The sequence below is a fragment of the Salvelinus alpinus genome, chromosome 30 (assembly GCF_045679555.1).
Source record: "Salvelinus alpinus chromosome 30, SLU_Salpinus.1, whole genome shotgun sequence".
Lineage (NCBI taxonomy): Eukaryota > Metazoa > Chordata > Actinopteri > Salmoniformes > Salmonidae > Salvelinus > Salvelinus alpinus.
In genome coordinates, this window is record NC_092115.1 from 21,684,147 (window position 1) to 21,709,568 (window position 25,422).

Sequence of the window (25,422 nt, forward strand, 5' to 3'; positions counted from 1 at the left end):
CATTACACAGGTCCACCTTGTGCTGGGGACAATAAAAGTCCACTCTAAAATGTGAAGTTTTGTCACACAACACAATACCACAGATGTCTCTCATTGAGGGAGCGTCTAATTGGCATGCTGAGTGCAGGAATGTCCACCAGAGCTGTTGGCAGAGAATTGAATGTTAATTTCTCGACCATAAGCCGCCTCCAACGTTGTTTTAGAGAATTTGGCAGTACGTCCAACCGGCCTCACAACCGCAGACCATGTGTATGGCGTCGTGTGGGCAAGCGGTTTGCGGATGTCAACATTGTGAATAGAGTGCCCCATGGTGGGGTTATGGTATGGGCAGGCATAAACTATGGACAACGAACACAATTGGATTTTATCGCTTGGTAATTGAATGCACAAAAATACCGCAACGAGATCCTGAGGCCCATTGTGAGGCCCATTTTATTTTTAGAGGTATCTGTAACCAACAGTTGCCTATCTTTATTCCCAGTCATTAAATCAATAGATTTGGGCCTAATGAATGTATTTCAATTGACTGATTTCCTCATATGAACAGTAAAATCTTTGAAATTGTTGCATGTTGGTTTATGTTTTTGTTAAGTATAATTTAAAAAATGAGTCGTCTGGAGTAGGTAGCGACATAAGTAAATAAGTAAACAGTGATATGACTAAAGTGTTAATCAGTGTAATTTTAGTAAGTAGACAGGTATTTACCTCGCCATGGTTGCAAGGTCTTGTCAAAAAAAATGTGTTCCTTGCTGTAGAAGGAGCAGGCTGGCCACAGATGGTGTCTCAGCTGCATTAGATCCATCCTACTGCTTGACAACCTGCTGTCTGACAACAGAATTATACTCAGAGTAAGAAAGGAAGGACAGTGTCAGATTGAGACAGAGGGAAAGAGGTAGACCTACAATGCTGATTATCTCTCTGTCAGTTCAGTTGTCAGTGGTGTTGAGCCATGTCTCAGGTGACTCTCTCTCATGGAGCCCAGAGACAGGTGTGGCTGCATACTCTGTGATAGCATAGGCTGCTGTTCCCCTCTCTCTGCCCCTCGCTCTGTAGTGGTGCTCTGTAGTGGTGCCCTGTAGTGGTGCTCTGTGGTAGTGCTCTGTGGTGGTGCTCTGTGGTGGTGCTCTGTGGTGATGCTCTGTAGTGGTGCTCTGTGGTGGTGCTCTGTAGTGGTGCCCTGTGGTAGTACTCTGTGGTAGTGTTCTGTAGTGGTGCTCTGTGGTAGTGCTCTGTGGTGGTGCTCTGTGGTGGTGCTCTGTGGTGATGCTCTGTAGTGGTGCTCTGTGGTGGTGCTCTGTGGTAGTGCTCTATGGTAGTGCTCTGTAGTGGTGCCCTGTGGTAGTACTCTGTGGTAGTGTTCTGTGGTAGTGTTCTGTGGTGGTGCTCTGTGGTAGTGCTCTATGGTAGTGCTCTGTGGTAGTGCTCTATGGTAGTGCTCAGTAGTGGTGCCCTGTGGTAGTACTCTGTGGTAGTGCTCTGTGGTAGTGCTCTGTGGTAGTGCTCTGTGGTAGTGCTCTGTGGTGGTCCTCTGTGGTGATGCTCTGTAGTGGTGCTCTATGGTAGTGCTCTGTGGTAGTGCTCTGTAGTGGTGCTCTGTAGTGGTGCTCTGTAGTGTGTTCTGTGGTAGTGCTCTGTAGTGGTGCTCTGTGGTAGAGGTCTTCATAGGTCCAAAAAGTTGGATCCGTTCCGTAATGGACCTGGGGCTTTCCTACCTGGACCAGATATGCATAAATACATTTTTTAAATATAGAGACCCGCGAGAGGGAGAGAGGTGCCGCTCCAGCAGGCAGGGAGGGACCTTACTGTGAGCGAGTGACACGGGGAGGAGGGAGTGAGATGCTATAGTAGACTAATCGCTGCCATAGCTAGGTTATTTATCATCAAATACTATTTACCTAGTACCTGTCTTGGACTGCATCAAACCGTGAGAAGCTAGTTAAGCTAGCTAACTAGGCTAACTGAGGCTGTAGTTCATGTGCTTTCTCATCCTACAGTTACAAATAACAACAACTCCATTCAGAATATTAAGTAGCAGCCTACCTGTTGGCTCCTGGTAGTTGTAGCCTCCATTTAACTTCTAATTCCATCATTTTAATTCCATCTTCTATTGATTAGATATCTCCTAATTTTTGCCACACACTGAGCGAGGCTCTATGACCGTTGCCTATTGCCGCTTTGATGACTCACGATTGGTCAACAACAAGCTACACGCGCCACGCTCCACTCTCGTGAAAAGCAAGAGGAGCAGCATAAATTATAAAATATCTCTTTCTTTATACACTGCAGCAGTCTCGTTCTGATCTGTACGGTCCCTTCCGGACAAGTCAGTTAAAATTACACATACCCGAGACCCGTGACAATCAGATCAGACCTGTGACATTATTTAGAATTCTGGATCCGGACCCGCTCGAGTCCCAGATCGGTTCTATACTCTGTGGTGGTGCTCTGTAGTAGTGAGTGGGCATCAACAGGCATGGATTAAAAGGCTGAGCTCTCATATCCTTCCTGTCTGCATGATGCCAATTCATCTACACTGGTATATGTCCCAAATGGCACTTAGGGCTGTGGTCAAAAGTAGTGCACTAGGGATTTGCGATGCAACCCACTGTGTACTGCAAAGTGAAAGGGGGAAATTAAGTGTGAATGATCTTTTATTGAAATTATTGATTACATATAAAATGAATGGATTAAGGTCAATGGATTTACTGTATTGTGTACTTGAATCTATTTAAAAACAGTTTTGCTCTACAGAAAAGAGACATGTTGGTACCTTGTCCATGGTGCAGAACTGCAGGGTATTTGTTTCTGTCAGAGGATTGCCTGACCCCCTTTCGCTAATTGTGTTCAAGTGACCTCTGCCTCTGAATAGCTCCTGGTTCTAATTTCTGAATGTGTTGAAACGTCTCTCATTGTAATACTATGGGTCTGTGTCCAAAATGGGACCCTATTCCCTATTTAGTGCTCTACTTTTGACCCTGTTAGCCCTGGTCAAAAGTAGTCCAATATACAGTGATTAGGATGCCATTTTAGACACAACCTGGGCTTCTGTTGCATAAGTGTGCTAAATTGACGGAATGGCCGTGTTTTATGCAAGACTAATCCACACTGTCAGTCCATTTAGAGTTGCCCCACGTCTCAGCGAGCTAATGAAAATTATAACCAAAAGGGCCTCTCTCAGCTCTGGCACACCCCTCCGGGTCAGTTGGCCTACAGCCAGCCCAGCATGCCCTCTGTCTGGGTTGCCGCCAGGTCATATCCCTCTGCTGCTGACTAACACCTCAGACCTCTTCATCAGCAGCAACAGCACCCCCAGGTCTCTCCATCCATCACAGTAGCCATTTGTTGTATTCAAACAAGATGATAAGAAAAAACTATGAATAAATGACACAAAATATTTTTCCTTTTAACACCCCTCATAGCAACTCCTTTGCAGCTTGTCATTGACTGTCCAGTTCTGTGGTATATTGTTCTGTAATCTACTGGCTGGGTCTGGGTCTGCCTGCCAGGGGAAGGGATACAGTAGGGCTGTGTGCATACCAAATGGCACCCTATTCCCTTTATAGTGCACTACTTTTAACCAGGGCCCAATAGTGCACTATATAGGGTGCTGTTTGGGCCACTGTGGGAGTTAGAGGACCTCCCTGCATTCCTGGCAGTTCTTTATTCAGAATTGACCAAAAAAGGCTCTCCATTTCCGTTCACACATAGCCTTGTACTGAAATGGAGTACCTATCTTCGAGGGACTTTTCTCACTCTTGAGTGTGAAGTTGGCTTAGCTTTGTGGTTTGAGTTTATTCTATTCTATTATTTAAGGTAGTACCTATATTCCAGTTGTTTGAGCATGAAACCCCCATTTCCTGGTGCTGTTGTGGTGATGTTGTTGTTTTGGTGCTGTTGAGCTGTTGTTGAGGTGTTATTGAGCTGTTGTTGTTGAGCTGTTGGTGTTGTTGAGGTGTTGTTGTTGAGGTGTTGGTGTTGTTGAGGTGTTGTTGTTGAGGTGTTGTTGAGGTGTTGGTGGTGTTGTTGTGGTGTTGTTGAGGTGTTGAGGTGTTGTTGTTGAGGTGATGTTGCCTCTGGAAAAGTGACTCCGTGAGGGCTTGAGTAGCGTTCAATGGTATCAAATGTATATTTTGACACATTGCAGACATTATCATGGAGACTTCATTATGATGCACAGTCCAAATTAATGGTAGCTATAGTGGCTTATTAATATCCTTCAGTACCTTTTTCTCCATCATGGTAATTTACCATACTATAGCATATGTATAGCATATGAGTGTAACTATTTGTTTGATGTGAGACATGAACGCCCATCCGTAGCTCATATACCCAGGCCGTGATGTAGATAATGCTCTGAATCACAAAGCATGAATCATTCTTCAATGTCTCTGTGAGAGTGAAGAGAAACAAACAACAATTTATATATGAGTACTAGAGGGAACAGCAGATAACAAAAACAACACACAGGGCTCTGGTCAAAAGTAGTGCACTATGGAATAGGGAATAGGCTGTCATTCGGGACGCATCCTATGGCGCTTCACTGTTAAGGCTGCTCACTCTTTCATTTCCTATAGCCTGTGTGACTATGTCCCCTGTGCTTTTCAGAAAAGCTATTAATTAGTGTTTTAATTATATTATTATTATTAATCACCGTCGGCAGGTAAGAGCCAATTTACGCTTGATCCGAAAATGTGGTCGGACGCTCTGTATTGATGGTATGACGCAATTGCGAAGCCTCCGGAGGCATGCAGAGGCCAAATTGAGCTTCATACCGCACTACCGTGTGCCTCTCAAAATGTGTAACAATGCAGAGGGCTCCGTATAGCTCCACATTGACATGATTGGTTGACGGTAGGTGAGGGCAGGAGGTCCTGTATAAACAAAGACTCATCTCCTTGACAACTTCCTTCACAACAGCTCTATATGTATGACACATATAGCCTCCTGTCTGTCTACGGAGTCCATCTGAGCTGTACTGTGCTGGTTTGGGTATTTTCTTTTCACACGGTCCTTTCCAGTACGCTTCCAGCAACTATCGTGGATGTGTAATCAGGCCAGTACAGCTCTGCTTGGTTTGGCTCGGTTTGGCCCTATTGTGTGAATTAGGCATGTGGCTATGTTCTGTCTGATGCCATATACTGGCTGGATAAGTTAACAATGAGGCTAAAGCATGGATGTGAGAGAAACTTTGGGTATAAATGTAACCTTTGAAATGATGTCATCTCACCCCTATGTTTTCTCGGTCAGTTGTAAGTTGCATGTGTTTGTCTACAATGAAATGTTTTCATATTCAACAAGAGGGTGTTTTTCTCTCTCTTGCAAAACATTTGTGTTGTAACTTGAGGAACTCCACACATCTGATCTGACAGGTTAATACACTGCTCAAAAAAATTAAGGGAACACTTAAACAACACAATGTAACTCCAAGTCAATCACACTTCTGTGAAATCAAACTGTCCACTTAGGAAGCAACACTGATTGACAATAAATTTCACATGCTGTTGTGCAAATGGAATAGACAAAAGGTGGAAATTATAGGCAATTAGCAAGACACCCCCAAAAAAGGAGTGATTCTGCAGGTGGTGACCACAGACCACTTCTCAGTTCCTATGCTTCCTGGCTGATGTTTTGGTCACTTTTGAATGCTGGCGGTGCTCTCACTCTAGTGGTAGCATGAGACGGAGTCTACAACCCACACAAGTGGCTCAGGTAGTGCAGTTCATCCAGGATGGCACATCAATGCGAGCTGTGGCAAAAAGGTTTGCTGTGTCTGTCAGCGTAGTGTCCAGAGCATGGATGCGCTACCAGGAGACAGGCCAGTACATCAGGGGACGTGGAGGAGGCCGTAGGAGGGCAACAACCCAGCAGCAGGACCGCTACCTCCGCCTTTGTGCGAGGAGGTGCACTGCCAGCGCCCTGCAAAATGACCTCCAGCAGGCCACAAATGGGCATGTGTCTGCTCAAACGGTCAGAAACAGACTCCATGAGGGTGGTATGAGGGCCCGACGTCCACAGGTGGGGGTTGTGCTTACAGCCCAACACCGTGCAGGACGTTTGGCATTTGCCAGAGAACACCAAGATTGGCAAATTCGCCACTGGCGCCCTGTGCTCTTCACAGATGAAAGCAGGTTCACACTGAGCACATGAGCACATGTGACAGACGTGACAGAGTGTGGAGACGCCGTGGAGAACGTTCTGCTGCCTGCAACATCCTCCAGCATGACCGGTTTGGCGGTGGGTCAGTCATGGTGTGGGGTGGCATTTCTTTGTGGGGCCGCACAGCCCTCCATGTGCTCGCCAGAGGTAGCCTGACTGCCATTAGGTACCGAGATGAGATCCTCAGACCCCTTGTGAGACCATATGCTGACACATGCACATTTGTGGCCTGCTGGAGGTCATTTTGCAGGGCTCTGGCAGTGCACCTCCTTGCACAAAGGCGGAGGTAGCGGTCCTGCTGCTGGGTTGTTGCCCTCCTATGGCCTCCTCCACGACTCCTGATGTACTGGCCTGTCTCCTGGTAGCGCCTCCATGCTCTGGACACTACGCTGACAGACACAGCAAACCTTTTTGCCACAGCTCGCATTGATGTGCCATCCTGGATGAACTGCACTACCTGAGCCACTTGTGTGGGTTGTAGACTCCGTCTCATGCTACCACTAGAGTGAGAGCACCGCCACCATTCAAAAGTGACCAAAACATCAGCCAGGAAGCATAGGAACTGAGAAGTGGTCTGTGGTCACCACCTGCAGAACCATTCCTTTTTTGGGGGTGTCTTACTAATTGCCTATAATTTCCACCTTTTGTCTATTCCATTTGCACAACAGCATGTGAAATTTATTGTCAATCAGTGTTGCTTCCTAAGTGGACAGTTTGATTTCACATAAGTGTGATTGACTTGGAGTTACATTGTGATGTTTAAGTGTTCCCTTTATTTTTTTGAGCAGTGTATTTAGGTTGTGTCTCAAATAGCACTCTATTCCCTGTACCGGGGCCCTAAAGTGAAGGGAATAGGGTGTTATATTCAGTAACTGACAGAGTGATAATTGTTTTTGTTTTCTCAGAGCTGAACATGGAGTACAACCCCTCTGACCATCCTCGGGCCAGCACAATATTCCTCAGCAAATCTCAGACTGATGGTGAGTGGCTCTCAATCAATCAATAAAAAATTATGAATCTTTGACGTTCAGGCCTTTAGTTAAAACCAGGTTTGCATCCCAAATGGCACTCTATTCCCTACATAGTGCACTACTTTTGACCAGAGCCCTATGGACCCTGGTCAAAAATAGTGCACTATATAGGGAACAGGGTGCCATTGGGGACGGAACAGGGTTTTTTCCTGACCATGTGACCTGACCAAGAAAACACACAGGTTTATCAGGGAAAACTCATGGATACTGGCAATACAGTATAACCTCTGTATTATGTTATAAAGTAGGATATTCCCAGATCACAAGACTGCTTCCAGTGAACACAGACAGCTCAGCTCTGTGGGGTAATGTATGCCTTGCCCTGGGGTGTTTCCCTAGAAGTACTACAGTATCTACAGCCTCTGGGATTCTCATCCTATCACACTGTTTTTCGCTGATAAATCTTTCCATTTTACTAGGAAGGATTTTAGAACAACACAGTGATTCTAGGAACTTTGAGTCATGCTTAGCTATGTTATACTGTAACAAGACACTATTAGCATAGCAGGTTAGCAAGTAACACAATTGTCCAGGATATAAGCTACATTTGATACATACTATTGTATTAAAGTGAGAGCCAGTGATAGTTGTGTGTTTGAGTTGAACAGGTAAATTAAGTAGACGGCTTTTGGTTGTTTTTCAGTGGAGTTGTCTAGCAAAAATGGTGAGTAGTGTATATGTACAGTAATACTGAGTGCTTCTGTTTCCCCCTAGCTGTGGAGTAATGTGTGTGTCTAATGCTCTCTGTTCATAACCAGTAACCAGCCCTAACCATAATGAATCATCTCTGATAGTGTGATGTTAACCACTTTGTCCTTTTTGTGCACACTTTGATACGCTTCTCGCTGTACAGTATGTTGCAACTAACGTATGTAGGGTCCATAGAAGCGTTGCTGTTTCACTGCAGAATGTCTTGCTGATCATGCTGAAACTCTCATCTACCATTGTGCTTTTTTCTATTGCTTACGCAATCTCTAGGACAGTGGTATTCTAACTTTTTCAGCGGGGACCCCATTCTTTTCACCAGAATTTCTGGGGACCCCATTTTTTTGGGCACGAATTTCTCGCAAACCCACCCCAAATCTAATGACAAAACCTTCAAATCTGTACATTTAGATTTTTACATCAACAAATAACCTTCAACTCATTACATTTTCATCTCTTATCATCCAATAAATACATTTACTCAATAACATTTTATTTTTCAAAATGTATCTTTCATTCTTTCATATCTTTCATCAAAATGTATCTTTCTCAAAACATTTGTATATTGTCTCACCATTTTTGCTATAAAATAACCTGTACTCTTAATTTTTTGTAAAAACAAAATATTATAATTTTGGCGACACCACTGCAGTTCGTGACCCCGACTTTGAATACCGCTGCTCTAGGACAATGCTGATAACAACGGATTAAAGCCTTTCGCAATCTTTCTCTTTTTATCTCTGTTTAGTGCGTGAAAAAAGAAAGAGCCTCTTCATCAATCATGTGAGTATTAAATACGTATTAAATATAGATTCAGGCTAATATATTATTTCCTTATATTGGACAGTTAGTCTTTGTAACTGATTGATAATAATGTATGAATTACCCATGGTAAATCTTTATATTGTTTTACAAGTTAACACACATTGGCGAGTCAAAGGTAAGGTACAACATTATTTATGTGTGTCCTCTATGGATCCATTTCATTGCTACTCAAGTGACATCATGTTAAATTCATATAGTTAGGGCTGACTTGCATCATTCATGGTAACATGTTAGGGGTGAAGGACCCTCTGCATTATTGACAATGATTAGCAATCTTTAAATAGTGAATACACAAGTATGTCTTAATTTGCCATGCATGTCCATCGCATGCTACATTTGAGGAGGTAGCTTCAGTAGAAACCTTATTTAATGTATCAATATGCCCTCGACTAATGGTCAGCTTTTATAATTGCAGCAATATAGAGATGTGTATTTGTAATTCTATTTCATTATTATAGCATGGATCAACTAGAAGAAAACACAGCTCCTGTTCCACCATCTTCCTGGATGACAACACAGTCAGTCAGCCCAATCTTAAATTCACCATTAAATGGTGAGTGTATGTCCCAGTTCCGTTTACATGGGTTGACCTATGGGACAGACAGAAAGTACTGGTTGTGACAAATGCTTTAACAAATACCCTTCTTTCTTTCAGTGTATCTCTTGCAATATATTACCATATAAAGAATAGGTAAGAATACCCTATCACTGTGAGCAAGCAATGCCTTGAATGGAGAGTTTGGTTAGCTAGTGTAACAGTCCAGTAAAACATTTGACCTTTGACATTTGAGCGTTCCTGAATGACCTGTTTCAGGGACACAGATGGAGGAATGCGGCAAGACATTTTTGACGAGAAGCTTCACCCTCTCTCGGTAACAGCCAATGCAATCAGTTCCTGTGTTCATATTGACCCACTGTGTGTGTGTGTGTGTGTGTTTGTGTGTGTGTGTGTATCCCTTTATGTATGAATCTATACATTTAGTTTTATACAGTGACCATGTTCATAAAGCCTTCATGTTCTTCTACTCTCTCAGAAATCTGAAGTGCCGTCTGACTATGACAAACACGACCCCGAGCAGAAACAGATCTACCGCTTCGTCCGGATGCTGTTCAGCGCTGCTCAGCTCACTGCAGAATGTGCCATTGTTACACTGGTAAAGGAGGGGGACTGGTTGACTCCATTGTTTGCGTCCCAAATGGCACCTGACCCTATACCCTACATAGTGCACTACTTTTGATGGGGTAGCTTACCAATGGGACACTTGTTTCATCAGAGGTGTCATAAATTAGACCCATATATGTTTAGAAAAGTTAATTCTCAACTCGTCTGACACCTTCTCAGACAGGGCAGACAGAACTCCTCTCCATCAAGTTATTCTCTCCCCTTTAGCTATAGGCTTTTATGTTTGATCAACTGGTGTCCTGTTGGTTACTGCCTGTCTGTCTATCCTCGGTCAGACACGGGCTTGGAGTGTTCCTGTCTCAGGCTGATCACCATGCGAGTCAGTCTGTCAGAGGCTGCTAACTAGCCTGTGGTTGCTTCCCAAATAGCACCCTTTTTCCTATTTAGTGCACTTCTTTTGACCAAGGCCTATATAGGGAATTGGGATGCAGGCCAATTCTGTCAGAAGAAGCCTCCTAACTAGCCTGTGTCTGTGTGTGGCTGGCAGCCAGTTTCAGAGCCTGTGATATTCACTGACATGAGCAGCAGTGGAGGAAAATTAGGCCAACCGCCAGGGGCCAAAGCCAGTTAGCCACTGTGTCCTCTGTTGCACGAACGTACAGTAAAAGGTCTGGGTATACTATTCTACTGCCAGAGGAACACACAGATGGTCTGCAGCCAGAGCAGAGCTAACGTCAGCATCACAGAAGCACATTCTCCACACAACAAGTGACATTTCGATGCACCAACGTTGTGGCCTTGTCTTCAATTTACACACATCCTTGTCTTCTCTCAGGAGATCATCCTGAGAGGGCCCTGGGAGCTGAGGGGGAGTAGGGGAGGGAGGGAGGATGGCCCTGGGGACTGAGGGGGGCTGTGTGGGAGTAGGGGGGATTGATGGGCGGGCTGTGTGCGATTAGGGGGGGGCTATGTGGGAGTGAGGAGAGGGAGGGAGGGATAGGGGCTGTAGGGGTGAGGGATGGAGGAGGGATGGGGGCGGGTGTGCCTCGGGTGAGAAGAGGTGGGTTAAGAGGGAGTTCACAGGAGGTTACTGTATGAATCAAGCTTCAGATACTGGTCAGATTTTTAAATGGCTCTGTGTGTGCCACGAATGATCCGGAGATGAACATACAATATCGGCAATAGGGTGTTATTTGGGAAGCTGCCAATATCACAACAATTACCTCATGACTTTAGTATTCATTTTCCCACTGTGTTTTTCAGGTGTACGTTGAGAGGCTGCTGACGTATGCCGAGATAGACATTGGCCCAGAGAACTGGAAGCGTATGGTACTGGGAGCCATTCTGCTGGCCTCTAAGGTCTGGGACGACCAGGCTGTTTGGAATGTAGACTACTGCCAGATCCTCAAAGACATCACCGTGGAGGACATGTAAGAAGAAAATAAATCAGGGACTCTTCTGCTGGCTAATTGTAGCTGACCTGTTTTGCTGCTCACATTTAGTGTGTACACAGTTTTTCTGGAAATCTCAGACTTAAAGCTTTACTGACTTACTGTAGGTCTGACACTAGACCACATTGTGAAATCAAAACCATGTACTGTACATTCAACAATTCGTTTTTACACTGATGTTTTGGATACGTGCCCCTAATATGTTGGTGTCGATCTCTAGGACAGTGAGCTGTCTGTATGAGTGCCATCAATTGTTGTGAAAAACATATATTCTCAACAGGAACGAGCTGGAGCGTCAGTTTCTGGAGCTTTTGCAGTTCAACATCAACGTTCCGTCAAGTGTTTATGCCAAGTATTACTTTGACCTGCGCTCACTGTCAGAGACTAACAACCTGAGCTTCCCTCTGGAGCCCCTGAGCCGGGACAAAGCCCAGAGACTAGAGGTGAGACACCACTCAATCTAGCTCAATCTAATCTATCAATCTACTCAATCTAATCTATCAATAACTACATTTATTTAGAAAGCACTTTTTACATTAGCAGCTGTCACAAGGTGATTTTACAGTAGCCCGGCCAAGACCGAAAGAGAAGCAGAGGCTATGCAGTAGAGGGTAGGCCGGGTTACTATAGAGCACTTTGTGTCAACGGCTGATCTGAAAATGGCTTGTGTTGATGGCAGCTGATCCTCTGAATAGTCTTGGTTTAACACTTTAACTACATCTTCTACATCTTTTAGTCTATGCCTGAAGGGCAGTAACAATTCCGTTCAAGCGAGTTTGTTTATCGATTCATCATGTTTGTTGCTCCTGCAGGCGATCTCAAGGTTATGTGATGACAAGTACAAGGATGCCAGGAGAGCTGCCAAGAAGCGCTCAGCGAGCGTGGACAATCTGGTCGGGGTGCGATGGGTCCCTGCCATCCTTTCCTAACAACCAGGAACATAGACCACACCTGAGACTGGGCCTGAGACTGGGCCTGAGACTGGGCCTGAGACTGGGCCTGAGGCTGGGCCTGAGGCCAGCATGGTAAATTTCCCAAAATTCCCAGGTTTTCCAGAATACCTGATTGGAGGATTCCGGGATTTCCTGCTGATTCCGGGAATCATCAAATCTGGATTCCTGGGAATTTTGGAAAGGTTACCCGTATTCTGCAAACCTAACCTGGATAGACAGACCGACCTTGTCCCTGTCACAGATAGATGCCTTCACAGTGCCTCCGCTCCTGTAACACAGGGAAGAGCTCTCTACAGGACTGGTAGTTCACTGACTGTTAAGAGTAAGAAAAATGAAAGCTTCTTTGTGATACAACATAAAGATGACTGTTAAGAGATCTCATGACATGTGGACAGAAGCAGCCAGGTGACTATCAAGACCATCAAAAGTAGCCAGCCAACCATCACTGTGGCAACATTAGCTTTATGCGTTGTAGCAGCAAACCAACAGAGAAGTTGTCAGAAAACAACATTTCAGTGACATTTGACCTCTTTTCCTGGGTCGCACCAAACGAAAGAAAAAGGACTGAAACGGGTGGAAGACCTGAACCTGTCCATTAAGAAAAAAAATCCGGTTTCCGTTGAAAATGTTTTGCTATGGCGTGCACTAATGAATACGATCATGGGTCCTAGACTGTCCAAGCTGGCGTGGCACGACAGACAGGTGGCCTTTGGAGATGGTTCTGTAGCTTTTGGTGAAAGGGTTTTTATTCATTTTGTGTTCATAAGGTTGTTTTCACTGCCTACTGCTATAACCTGACAAATCCAAGTACCTGCAGACAGTATTTGATCAGGTAAAACAGCATTCTAGATGTGCAGGCGTTTCTACTGGAGATCTACATTCAAATTCCAGAAACATTTAGTTCTTAATGAACACAATTATTTTGTTCATGTTCAAACAAGTTGACCATATTACTTTACTACCCACTGGGCAAAAACTGGTAGAATCAACGTTGTTTCCACATAATTTCAACAAAATAAATGTGGAAAACTGATTGGATGTGAAAAATGTATTTTTTCACTGAACTTTTAACCGAAACTTTTTATGTAAATAAGAAATAGACTTTGAACTGACGTCTGTGCCCAGTGGGTACCTTTCCACTAGTATATCTCCCTAGTTACTCAGAATGTTATATTCAGATCTGCAGCTAAATTCATCAATGATTTACTACATGGCCAAATGTATGTGGACACCCCTTCAAATTAATGGATTCGGCTATTTCAGACACATCTGTTGCTGACAGGTGTATAAAATCGAGCACACAGACAAACATTGGCAGTAGAATGGCCTTACTGAAAAGCTCAGTGACTTTCAATGTGGCACCGTCATAAGAAGCCACCTTTCCAACAATTCAGTCAAATTGCTGCCCTGTTAGAGCTGCACTGGTCAACTTTGAGTGCTGTTATTGTGAAGTGGAAACATCAAGGAGCAACAACGGCTCATCCACAAAGTGGTAGGCCACACAACCTCACAGAAAGGGACCGCTGAGTGCTGAAGCGCGTAACGCGTAAAAATTGTCCTCGGTTGCAACACTCACTACTGATTTCCAAACTGCCTCTGGAAGAACGTTAGCACAAGAACTTGTCGGGAGCTTCATGAAATGGGTTTCCATGGCCGAGCAGCCGCAAACAAGCCTAAGATCACCATGTGCAATGCTAAGCGTCGGCTGGAGTGGTATAAAGCTCACCGCCATTGGACTCTGGAGCAGTGGAAACGAGTTCTCTGGAGGAATGAATCACATTTCACCATCTGGCAGTCCAACGGACGAATCTGGGTTTGGCGAATGCCAGGAGAACACTACCTGCCCGAATGCATAGTGCCAACTGTTAAGTTTGGTGGAGGAGGAATAATGGTCTTGGGCTGTTTTTTATGGTTCGGGCTAGGCCCCTTAGTTCCAGTGAAGGGAAATCTTAACGCTACAGCATACAATGACATTCTAGACGATTCTGTGCTTCTAACTTTGTGGCAACAGTTTGGGGAAGGCCCTTTCCTGTTTCAGAATGACAATGCTCACGTGTACAAAGCGAGGTCCATACAGAAATGGTTTGTCGAGATTAGTGTGGAAGAACTTGACTGGTCTGCACAGAGCCCTGACCTCAACCTCATCAAACACCTTTGGGATGAATTGGAACACCGACTGAGAGCCAGGCCTATTCAAGAAGAGTGGAGGCTGTTATAGCAGCAAAGCAGGGACCAACATTAATGCCCATGATTAATATGTGTCCACATACTTTTGGCCATGTAGTGTAAATGTGAGTGATTTATCTACTGTGAATGTGTCATCCACAGGATTCAAAGTAGGTTATATTGACAAGAAGCTGACCAATGAAAGGATAGAAATGAGTTATCATACTTGATACACCGTGTGAAGCATGACTTTTTTGTTTTAGAACTCGATGTTTTAAACTACAATGTTTCTTTATTTGTTTAAGAACAAAAACCTGAACACTGAGCCAACTTCTATATAACATAGCTCCTCCAAACATTATACAGTTTGATTTTGTCTTATAAATATATTAATATTGTTATATTCATGATCAACTTTTATTTGTGTTTTTATCATTTGTCAAGAAGACCCTACTGACAACTGAAGCACTACAATTGTATGAATTATTTAGAGAGTAAACTTTGTACAGTGTATAATCAAGTATTAAAGTGATGATGCGATCATTAACTTCATTTTGAAATATTTATATGGAGGCGTTGATCCATGTTTGTAATAAAAGAAAATGTATTTTGATTTTGATTCATTTATTTTTGGGTGAAAACTATTTGTACAGTTTAGAAATCCAAGAGGACAACACATGAAAGTATAAAATACACTTATTTCCAAAGCGTTTGTCTGACTGTTGTATTAATTTATGTTTATATGTGGAGAACTTGTTAGATCATGTGTGTATGCTAATCACCAAATCCCCCTATTAGCAGTCTATTTGTAGCCAATGTGGAATTGCGAGCTAGTTAGCTGTGTGCTAGAAGAGGGACAGAAGCCATACTGTTACATATACAACATGTAGCAGCTGTTGTCTTGACATGACCATTAAAATGGCTTCATGGAGATGTAGTCTCACGTTACCATACTCACCCAATCCCTATGTAGTCCACTACTTTTGACTATGGCCCATACGGCTCGGGTAAAAAGCAGTGCACTATATAGGAAATAGCGTGCCATTTGGGATGCACACCAAGTATCATTAATCACTCTGCTATTTCCGAACGAATGTGAGGAAGCCTGGATATTGAGGTTAATGGACAGGAGGCCAAGATCACCACCATTTGGGCACAAAGCTACAATTCTCATTATTGTCCTATAACCTTTAACCTGGTAACCTCAATTCGAATAACATTCTATAATCACTATGCTTCTTTTATGTAGACCCGACCAGTTGTCTGAGCTCAGTGTATTTTGTTGAAATATCCTAGCAATGCTTTGATGGTAACATGATTTGGATGTGATAATAATAGCAGAGAGAGGACCCTGCCTGGCATCACTGAGCTGTTTATAACACTTGAGAGAGATCTATAGTCTAGTAGACATACACTCTGGGGAACTGAGAACTTACTCTGGAGCCACTTCTCTACAACCAAATGAGGTACTTGGATTTGAATTGGACTGAATTGAATCAAAGTGAATTGAGTTGAACTGGATTGATTGGACTGAAATGGACCCTTGCTGAGTAATCTGGATTGGATCAAGGTATACAGACAGGATCTCAATGGGATGAGCTGCTTGTTGTTTTTATCATGGAGAAGACGGGCCTAATGGAAATACTCTTCATTACTTTCAATCACAACGTCACTTTTCTGGGTAGGTTTCCCTTTCCTCCATGTGGACATACTGTTCTGTATGTAAATGAGCCTGTAGATGCTGTATGTATGGGATAGTTAATGTTACTAACATGAAGCTTTTTTTCAAGAGTATCTAACACTAAAATAATGTTTGTTTTACTTGCAATGACTGTGATATGTGGTTGTCTTACCTACCTTAGTTGAATGCACTGACTAGAAGCTGCTCTAGATAAGAGCGTCTGCTAAATGACCAAAATGTAAATGTTTAAATGTGTGTGAGTGAATATTTAATTGATTTGCTGTTACTGCAGGGAAGACATGGTTGATCTTGATGGTGGTCCTGAGGTTACTCATCCTCCTGTTCTCTGGCTATCCCCTCTTCCGGGACGAGCAGGAGCACTTTGTGTGCAACACCATCCAGCCAGGCTGTACCAACGTCTGCTTCGACAGTTTTGCTCCCCTCTCCCTCTTCCGCTTCTGGCTGTTCCAACTGATCATGCTCTGTCTCCCTCACCTGATGTTCATCTCTTATATCATCCACAAAGTATCGTCAACTCTCCGTATCAGAGGGAACTATTTCTCTGGAAGCAGAAGTCAGACCGGAGCAGGCACTCTGTGCACCCCTCTACACGCTCTACCAAAAGGAACACCTAACTTTGTTAGTGCCTATCTTCTGGATGTGATACTGCGGATTCTGCTGGAGGCAGCGTTCAGTGCCGGCCAGTACTACCTCTATGGCTTCTCTGTCCCCAGGAGCTTCCAGTGTTATGAATTCCCCTGTACGTCCATGGTGGAGTGCTATGTATCCAGCCCCACAGAGAAGACCATCATGCTCAACTTCATGCTGTGGTCTGCCTCCCTGTCTCTGCTACTGAACTTGGCAGATATTGTGTGCTCTGTGCAATGGATGGTGACACAGAGGACCAGGAGAAAGGGCAGACGGTTGATGAATGGTGGGGTTGGGGAGGACATGGAAGTCCTGTACAACCAGAACCACAACACCCCCAAAACTGTCCTCAAGAGAGGACAAAGTCACATTGACAAACCAACCTCGAAATGTAACCCAAACGGTGACCTTTCACACAGAAGAGTCCGAATAAATGATGAGACTCGCGTTAGGGTGGCTGCCCAACCACTGCAGGGGAGCAGGCTGCCGCGGAGGGATGCAAAGATTGAACCGCCATTTCACCCCATTCCTATGGGGGCTCCATGGAGCGGGTGCTTCGTTCATCCAAACCACATCTCCCATTCATCTTCCGTCCCTCTCTCCCAGCGGTTAGAGAGAGACCCAGTAGTAGTGTCACGCCAATTTACACCCTCACCAATGTACAGTGGTCGGAGGCATGGCCAGTCCACCATGGTAGACGCAACACTCCTGGAGCAGCATTATGATAGCGCAGAATCCCGTGATAGGCTCCTGGACGACGTCAACCTACAGGAAGTAAGGGGCTCCTCAAGCTCTTCCAGTGATTCTTCTTCCTCATCAGATGCTCAGTAAAGTAGATTGTTTTATTTAGACCTATGTAATTCTATGCAAGGCAGCAACACAACAATGGGAGAGCTGTCTTTTTTAGTTCAACAACTCTGATGATTTACTCTTTACATACACTTAAATTCATTTTTCCCCAAATTGTAATAATAGGCTACATTGCATTTTGCTGTTGTGACTTCACACTTTCAGCTCTACAAACAGAATGTGTTCACTGTATGTGTTAGCTAACAGAATTAGAATGGGTGATCCAATTAATGCCAGTTAGTTGACCTTCAAGAGCAATGATGGCCGCACTCCGCTGTTGTTCAGCTCACACGGTCTTTCATTGGGTTCCCAAACAACAGTCAGACAAGACTGACATGCCCCGACTCATCAGAAGCTAAGACCACTTGGAGAACTGAGGGTAACAAAGGAACATTATTCCTCTACCAGGGTGGCAGGTAGCCTAGCGGTTAAAAGCGTTGGGCCAGTAACCGAAGGTCGAATCCCTGAGCCGACTAGGTGAAGAATCTGTTGATGTGCCCTTGAGCAAGGCACTTAACCCAAATTGCTCCTGTATGTCACTCTGAATAACAGTGTCTGCTAAATTAATAAATTGTAAATGTCAGGAGAGGCTTTACAGGAGGCCAGTGATGGAAAAGTTGAGGTGAATGCAAGCCCACCTACTGTCAACAATGCTGTGGATGTTAGCTCAAGTGTAAATTACATTTAAAAGTCAAACACAATGTGCTGCTCTACAACGTGCCTTGGAATGAATCCTGGCCAAAGCCTTCATGTGGTTTTGAGTGTAGGGGAGAGCCATTTGTTACATTCAGCATCACTCTGTCAAGGGAAATATAGTTTTCTTTCTAACAAAGATATTTACATATATTTCAGTATGTTGTGTATCCCTGGAAATAATTTTAAAAAACAGTTTTGAAAACATACACTATATATACAAAAGTATGTGGACCCCTTCAAATTAGTGGATTTGGCTATTTCAGCCACACCGTTGCTGACAGCTGTATAAAATCAAGCGCACAGTCATGCAATCTCTATAGACAAACATTGGCAGTAGATTGGCTGAAGTGCTCAGTGACTTTCAACATGGCACCGTCATAGGATTGACATTTTAGTCATTTAGCAGATGCTCTTTTCCAGGGCAACTTACAGTAGTGAATGCATACATTTTCATACTTTCCCCCGTGGGAATCAAACCCATAACCCTGGCATTGAAATCGCCATGCTCTACCAACTAAGCTACATAGGATGCTATCTTTTCAACAAGTCAGGTCGTCAAATTTCTGCCCTGCTAGAGCTACGCCAGTCAACAGTAAGTGCTGTTATTGTGAATTGGAAACGTCTGAGCAAAAACGGCTCAGCCGCGAAGTGGTAGGCCATATAAGCTCACAGGATGGGACCGCCGAGTGCAGAAGCGCGTAGCGGGTAAAAATCGCCTGTCCTCGGTTGCAACAATCATTACTGAGTTCCAAACTGCCTCTGGAAGCAGCATCAGCACAAGAACTGTTCGTCGAGAGCTTCATGAAATGGGTTTCCATGGCCTAGAAGCCGCACACAAGCCTAAGATCACCATGGGCAATGCCAAGCGTCGGCTGGAGTGGTATAAAGAACGTTCACATACTTTTGTAGTGTATCTTGTCCAAAGAAAGTGGTCTCTTGGAACAACTTACCCCGGGTAAGTGGGTGATGATGCTGGTAGGTCAAAGGTTAATTAAAGGAACGGGGTTGTGGTATATGCATCTTAAATGTATGCCTACATTCATTCATTGTCTGGGACAGGGATGTTGTTTCATTGTTCAATTCGTAGACAAGTTCTCTGCATTTATATAATTCCTTTTTTAAAGTAATTGTATAGACTATTAAACATTTAAGTACACATGGGGCTGTCATAATCATTACCTTGTTTGTTTTAGGGCTCCCGAGTGGCGCAGCTCAGTGCTAGAGGCATCACTACAGACCCTGGTTCAATTCCAGGCTGTATCACAACCATCTGTGATTGGGAGTCCCATTGGGCGGCACACAATTGGCCCAGCGTCGTTTGGTTTTGGCCGGGGTAGGCTGTCATTGTAAAGAATTTGTTCTGACTTGCCTATTTAAATAATATTTTTGTTTTAAATCCATTGAAACAACAGGGTCGCGTAACGTCTGAATAAGTGTATGCCATTGTCTTTACTGTCCTCCTCTGGTAGATAAATGAAAGTGCAGATACAAGAAAGAACCACTCTGGCAGAGATTAGAAATTCTTAATCCATTTGAAAATACCTATACATACTGTATGTAGATATTTTTCCTTACTGTAAATTGTAATTTAAATATTTTTAGATTTTAAATCATTTTATTTTCTGAATTTGTTTTGCAAGCATGATGTTTGGTGTTCACATGGGAAAACCACAACAATGAGTCAGCTCCTACTCAACCTTATTGATCCACTGTTCAGATGCATCCCAAATGGCACCCTATCCCTAAATAGTGCACTACTTTTGACCAGAGCCCTGTTCATCTGAAAATGATCCAACCCTCACTGGCCCTATATGCTATTGGTACAGTACTCAGATCTCATGGTTGACAGAAACTAATGATAGATCAATTTAGGTAGAGAATTCAGCATTGAGCATAAGAGAACATCAAAAATATATATCAAATATCAACCTGGCCTCAAAGCAAATTTATAAGATTGTGTACGAAAATCCGTTCTCCTTCATTTAGTATGATACATTACGTTAGGTTACATTATGAATGGAATAGCAGTTGTACAATATCATAGGAATGAGAGGACGTATAGTATATGTTTTACCTGATCATACAATAAATAGCATACGAATTGGATGATGTAATTTATAATACAACTTGGAGGACATATAGTATTATACGTCTTTCTCTGAAACCAGATTGCATGTTGCGTAGAGAATTCAGTAGGATTATATGTTTGTTGTCCCTGGTGACAGAAAAATCCATTCTCACTCCTTGGATGTTGATGTCGGAGAAAATGTAGAGATCACTACATACAATGAATGGACTATTCCCATTCATTATTGCGAACCGTAGCAAACTGTTTTGCAACAGAAAACGAAACAAACGTTTCTTACAGGACAAAGTCAGGAAGTCCCTTCCTGTTTTAGTATGTTTTCTTTGTTTGGGGCCTAGTGAATATGACTCTGTTGTGTAAGGGAAATAAGTGGAGAGACAGTATACAGGCTATTAGTGTTGTCTGTGTATTGAAGAATTAGAAAACACTGTCAGAGTAGAGGCAACATAGAATAGATATGCAGAATTGTTGTTTTTCCTGTATATGGAAATGGAAATGTCATGCATTGACTTACAAACTCATACATACACACTTTCACGAACATGGACTGACGGATATAGCCATAACCGTTGACCTTTGCAACCCTCACCTCTAGTCTAATTTTGAGTGATGAAGGAACGATGTACAACCCTGTCTGAAGATATAGTGGTAAAGGAATTAGAGAGCCTGCTTCACTGAACATACACTGAACAAACATTTAAACGCATCATGTAAAGTGTTGGTCCCATGTTTCATTACGTGAAATACAATTTCCCAGAAATGTTCCATACGCACAAAAAACGTATTTTTCTCAAACTTTGTGCACAAAATTGTTTACATCCCTGTTGGTGAGAATTTCTCCTTTGCCAAGATAATCCATCCACCTGACAGGTGTGGCCATAGCCATGAGAGGTATGAGTGCAGAGGGTTCTGCAGCAACACCTGAAAGATTGGAAGAAAATATATATATTAATAGAACAAAAACATTTCTCACAAAAGTAGTGCACTGGGCCTTTAATAGTAATGTATTAGCAGTCTGTAGCGCCAGCATGGGCAAAAAGATTTGTACAGCACCTGTGGGATCGTCTTAGACCAGCCGCCTGGGTAGCTGATGAAACTGTAGGTTTGCACAACCGAAGAATTTCTGCACAAACTGTCAGAAACAGTCTCAGGGAAGCTCATCTGCGTGTTCGTCGTCCTCACCAGGGTCTTGACCCGAATGTAGTTCGGTTTCGTAACCGACTTAAATGGGCAAATGCTCACCTTCGATGGCCACTAGCATGCTGGAGAAGTGTGCTCTTCACGGATGAATCCCGATTTCAACTGTACCAGGCAGATGGCAGATGTGTGTATGGCGTCGTGTGGGCGAGCGGTTTGCTGATGTCAACATCACATCGGGAATAGAGTGCCACATGGTGGTGGTGGGGTTATGGTATGGGCAGGCATAAGCTACGGACTGACGAACACAATTGCATTTTATCAATGGCAATTTGAATGCACAGAGATACCGTGACGAGATCCTGAAGCCCATTGTCGTGCCATTCATCTGCCACCATCACCTCATGTTTCAGCATGATAATGCACGGCCCATGTCGCAAGGATCTGTACACAATTCCTGGAAGCTGAAAATGTCCCAGTTCTTCCATGACCTGCATACTCACCAGACACTCATTGAGCATATTTGGGATGCTCTGGATCAATGTGTATGACAGCATGTTCCAGTTCTCGCCAATATCCAGCAACTTCACACAGCCATTGAAGAGGAGTGGGACAATATTCCACAGGCCACAATCAATGGACTTCCTGACGGGACTCCCCCAAGTGGTGAGGATAGGCAACAACACATTCGACACACTGACCCTCAACACGGGGGTGCGTGCTTAAGGGTGCGTGCTTAGTCCCCTCCTGTACCCCCTGTTCACCCACGACTACGTGACCACGCACGACTCAAACACCATTGTTTGAGTTAGATGCACTATTGTAAAGTGGTTGTTCCACTGGATATCATAAGGTGAATGCACCAATTTGTAAGTCGCTCTGGATAAGAGCGTCTGCTAAATGACTTAAATGTAAATTGTTAAGTTTGCTGACGACACGATGGTGGTAGGCCTGGAATCGGAGGGCCGAGCACGCCCCCATCCACATCAACGGGGCTGTAGTAGAGCAGATCAAGAGCTTCAAGATTCTCAGTGTCAAGATTATCATGGTCCACACACACAAACACAGTCATGAAGAGTGCACGACAATGCCTCTTCCCCCGCAGGAGGCTGAAAAGATTCGGCATGGGCCCTCAGATCTTCAAAGTTCTACAGCTGCACCATTGAGAGCATCTTGACTGGCTGCATCACCGCAATAGCTACCTGGAATATCTGCATTGACCTGCTTTGCACTAACTCTTTTGACTCATCACATACGCTGCTGTTACTGTTTATAATCTATCCTGTTTCCTAGTCACTTTATCCTTACCTACAGTACCAGTCAAAAGTTTGGACACACCTACTCATTCAAGTTTTTTTTAGTTTTTTTTATTACTATTTTCAACATTGTAGAATAATAGTGAAGACATCAAAACGATGAAATAACACAAGCAATCATGTAGTAACCAGAAAGGTGTTAAACAAATCAAAATATATTTAATATTTTAGATTCTTCAAAGTAGCCACCCTTTGCCTTGATGACAGCTTTGCACACTCTTGGCATTCTCTCAACCAGCTTCATGAGGTAGTCACCTGGAATGCATTTCAATTAACAGGAGTGCCTTGTTAAAAGTTAATTTGTGGAATTTATTTCCTTCTTAATGCGTTGTGTTGTGACAAGATAGCGGTGGTATACAAAAGATAGCCCTATTTGGTAAAAGACCAAGTCCTTATTACGGCAAGAACCGTTCAAATAAGCAAAGAGAAACGACAGTCCATCATTACTTTAAGAGATGAAGTTCAGTCAATACGGAACATTTCAAGAACTTTTAAAGTTTCTTCACGTGCAGTCACAAAAACCATCAAGCGCAATGATGAAACTGGCTAATATGAGGACCGCCACAGGAAAGGAAGACCCAGAGTTACCTTTGCTGCAGAGGATAAGTTCATTAGAGTTACCAGCCTCAGAAATTGCAGCCCAAATCAATGCTTCACAGAGATCAAGTAACAGACACATCTCAACATCAACTGTTCAGAGAAGACTGCGTGAATCAGGCCTTCATGGTCGAATTGCTGCAAAGAAACCACTACTGAAGGACACCAATAATAAGAAGAGACTTGCTTGGGACAAGAAACACGAGCAATGGACATTAGACCGGTGGAAATCTGACATTTGGTCTGATGAGTCCACATTTGAGATTTTTGGTTCCAACCGCCGTGTCTTTGTGAGACGCAGAGTTTGTGAACGGATGATCTCCGCATGTGTGGTTCCCACCGTGAAGCATGGAGGAGTGATGGTGTGGGGGGCTTTTCTGGTGACACTGTCTGTGATTTATTTTGAATTCAAGGCACACTTAACCAGCATGGCTACCACAGCATTCTTCAGCAATACACCATCCCATCTGGTTTGCACTTAGTGGGACTATCATTTGTCCCACTAGGACAATGACCCAGCACCTCTCCAGGCTGTGTAAGGGCTATTTGTCCAAGAAGGAGAGTGATGGAGTGCTGCATCAGATGACCTGGCCTCCACAATCACCTGACCTCAACCCAATTAAGATGGTTTGGGGTGAGTTGGACTTCAGAGTGAAGGAAAAGCAGCCAACAAGTGCTCAGCATATGTGGGAATTTCTTCAAGACTGTTGGAAAAGCATTCCTCATGGAGCTGGTTGAGAGAATGCCAAGAGTGTGCAAAGCTGTCATCAAGGCAAGGGTGGCTACTTTGAAGAATATACAATATTTTGATTTGTTTAACACTTTTTTTGGTTACTACATGATTCCATATGTGTTATTTCATAGTTTTGTAGTCTTCACTATTATTCTACAATATAGAAAATAGTAAAGCATTAAGAAAAACCCTTGAATGAGTAGGTGTGTCTAAACTTTTGACTGGTACTGTATATGTACATATATCTACCTACCTCAATTACCTCGTACCCCTGCGGATTGACTCGGTACTGGTACCCCATGTCTGTAGCCAAGTTATCGTTACTTATTGTTTATTTATGCCTTGTGTTATTATTTTTCTTTCATATTTTTTTCTCTGCATTGTTGGGAAGTGCCCGTATGTAAGCATTTCACTCTTAGTCTACACCTGTTGTTTACATGTGACAAATACAATTTTATTTGGGACACAGATCCTAGTAAAACCCGAGGGGTGGCCAGCAGTCCCTCTGGCTGAAATCAGTTAATCTAAAACTGAATAAAACACTTGCTTTGACATTTTCCTTGCAGAATCCTTATGGAATTATCTCGATGTTAGCCAATGTACTGTATACATTGATGTACAATGTTCTATATACATTTGGATTTTCTGTCAGTTTTTAACTGTGGCACCATCTTACTTCTGTATTCAATTTCAACAGATGTTTCTCAATCAATCAGTAGACAAAGACACCATTCAATGTGCCCTTATTAATAAATGGCACCCTATTCCCTATGTAGTGCACTGCTTTTGACCTGGCCCATTTGGGATGCATGCTATGGATGTCCTCTAAGTGATGGGCCCTTCCTGTACCCACTAGTAAACTTCCTGTTTATCTTGGCAGGAGGTGGATCTGGCGTGACCTCCATGATCTCATTTCCTCTGTTGATTTTAGCCTAGAGTGTACACAGCCTGACCTGCACACACACACACACACGCACGTGCCCTGACCTCTCTGCATCACTCTGGACCCCCAGGACCATTGATGGATTGGAAGAATCTCTGGCTACGTCCCAAATGACTAGGGCTGGTCAAAAGTAGTGCACTATATAGGAAATATGGTGCAATTTGGGAAGCAACATATAACTTTGTCTCTGAGCTGAAGCATAGTTGTAGCCACCTGTTTTTTCACTATACATTGTTAAGAATAGCATATGGGCCTACCAATTGATTTATATTTTATTGGAACGTCAATTACTTTATAAAAGGTATTGAAAAAACGAAATAATTAAA

The 25,422-nt window shown here is 43.4% G+C and overlaps 2 protein-coding genes across 7 annotated transcripts in view; both read left to right on the forward strand.

The window, feature by feature from the left end:
• Window positions 1–15,023, forward strand: part of LOC139560315 (cyclin-Y-like) — a 40,719-nt gene extending 25,696 nt beyond the window's left edge. For 2 of the 6 annotated variants that reach the window (XM_071376972.1, XM_071376976.1), the window contains exons 3-13: window positions 7,062–7,136; window positions 7,831–7,851; window positions 8,641–8,675; window positions 8,809–8,832; window positions 9,176–9,270; window positions 9,373–9,408; window positions 9,532–9,589; window positions 9,752–9,871; window positions 11,104–11,270; window positions 11,572–11,734; window positions 12,104–15,023. In XM_071376972.1, coding sequence (XP_071233073.1) covers window positions 7,062–7,136; window positions 7,831–7,851; window positions 8,641–8,675; window positions 8,809–8,832; window positions 9,176–9,270; window positions 9,373–9,408; window positions 9,532–9,589; window positions 9,752–9,871; window positions 11,104–11,270; window positions 11,572–11,734; window positions 12,104–12,220 — 911 coding nt within the window. In that variant the 3' untranslated portion in view covers window positions 12,221–15,023. The remainder of the gene's footprint in view (window positions 1–7,061; window positions 7,137–7,830; window positions 7,852–8,640; window positions 8,676–8,808; window positions 8,833–9,175; window positions 9,271–9,372; window positions 9,409–9,531; window positions 9,590–9,751; window positions 9,872–11,103; window positions 11,271–11,571; window positions 11,735–12,103) is intronic. The other 4 variants (XM_071376973.1, XM_071376977.1, XM_071376974.1 and 1 more) reach the window with 3 other exon arrangements.
• Window positions 15,024–15,225: 202 nt separating this feature from the next.
• On the forward strand, window positions 15,226–21,135 carry LOC139560314 (gap junction Cx32.2 protein-like). Its single transcript, XM_071376971.1, has 2 exons — window positions 15,226–16,091; window positions 16,384–21,135. Exons 1-2 carry the CDS (start codon window positions 16,028–16,030, stop codon window positions 17,568–17,570), a joined length of 1,251 nt encoding a protein of 416 aa, XP_071233072.1. The 5' UTR covers window positions 15,226–16,027; the 3' UTR covers window positions 17,571–21,135.
• The last annotated feature ends 4,287 nt before the right edge of the window (window positions 21,136–25,422 follow it).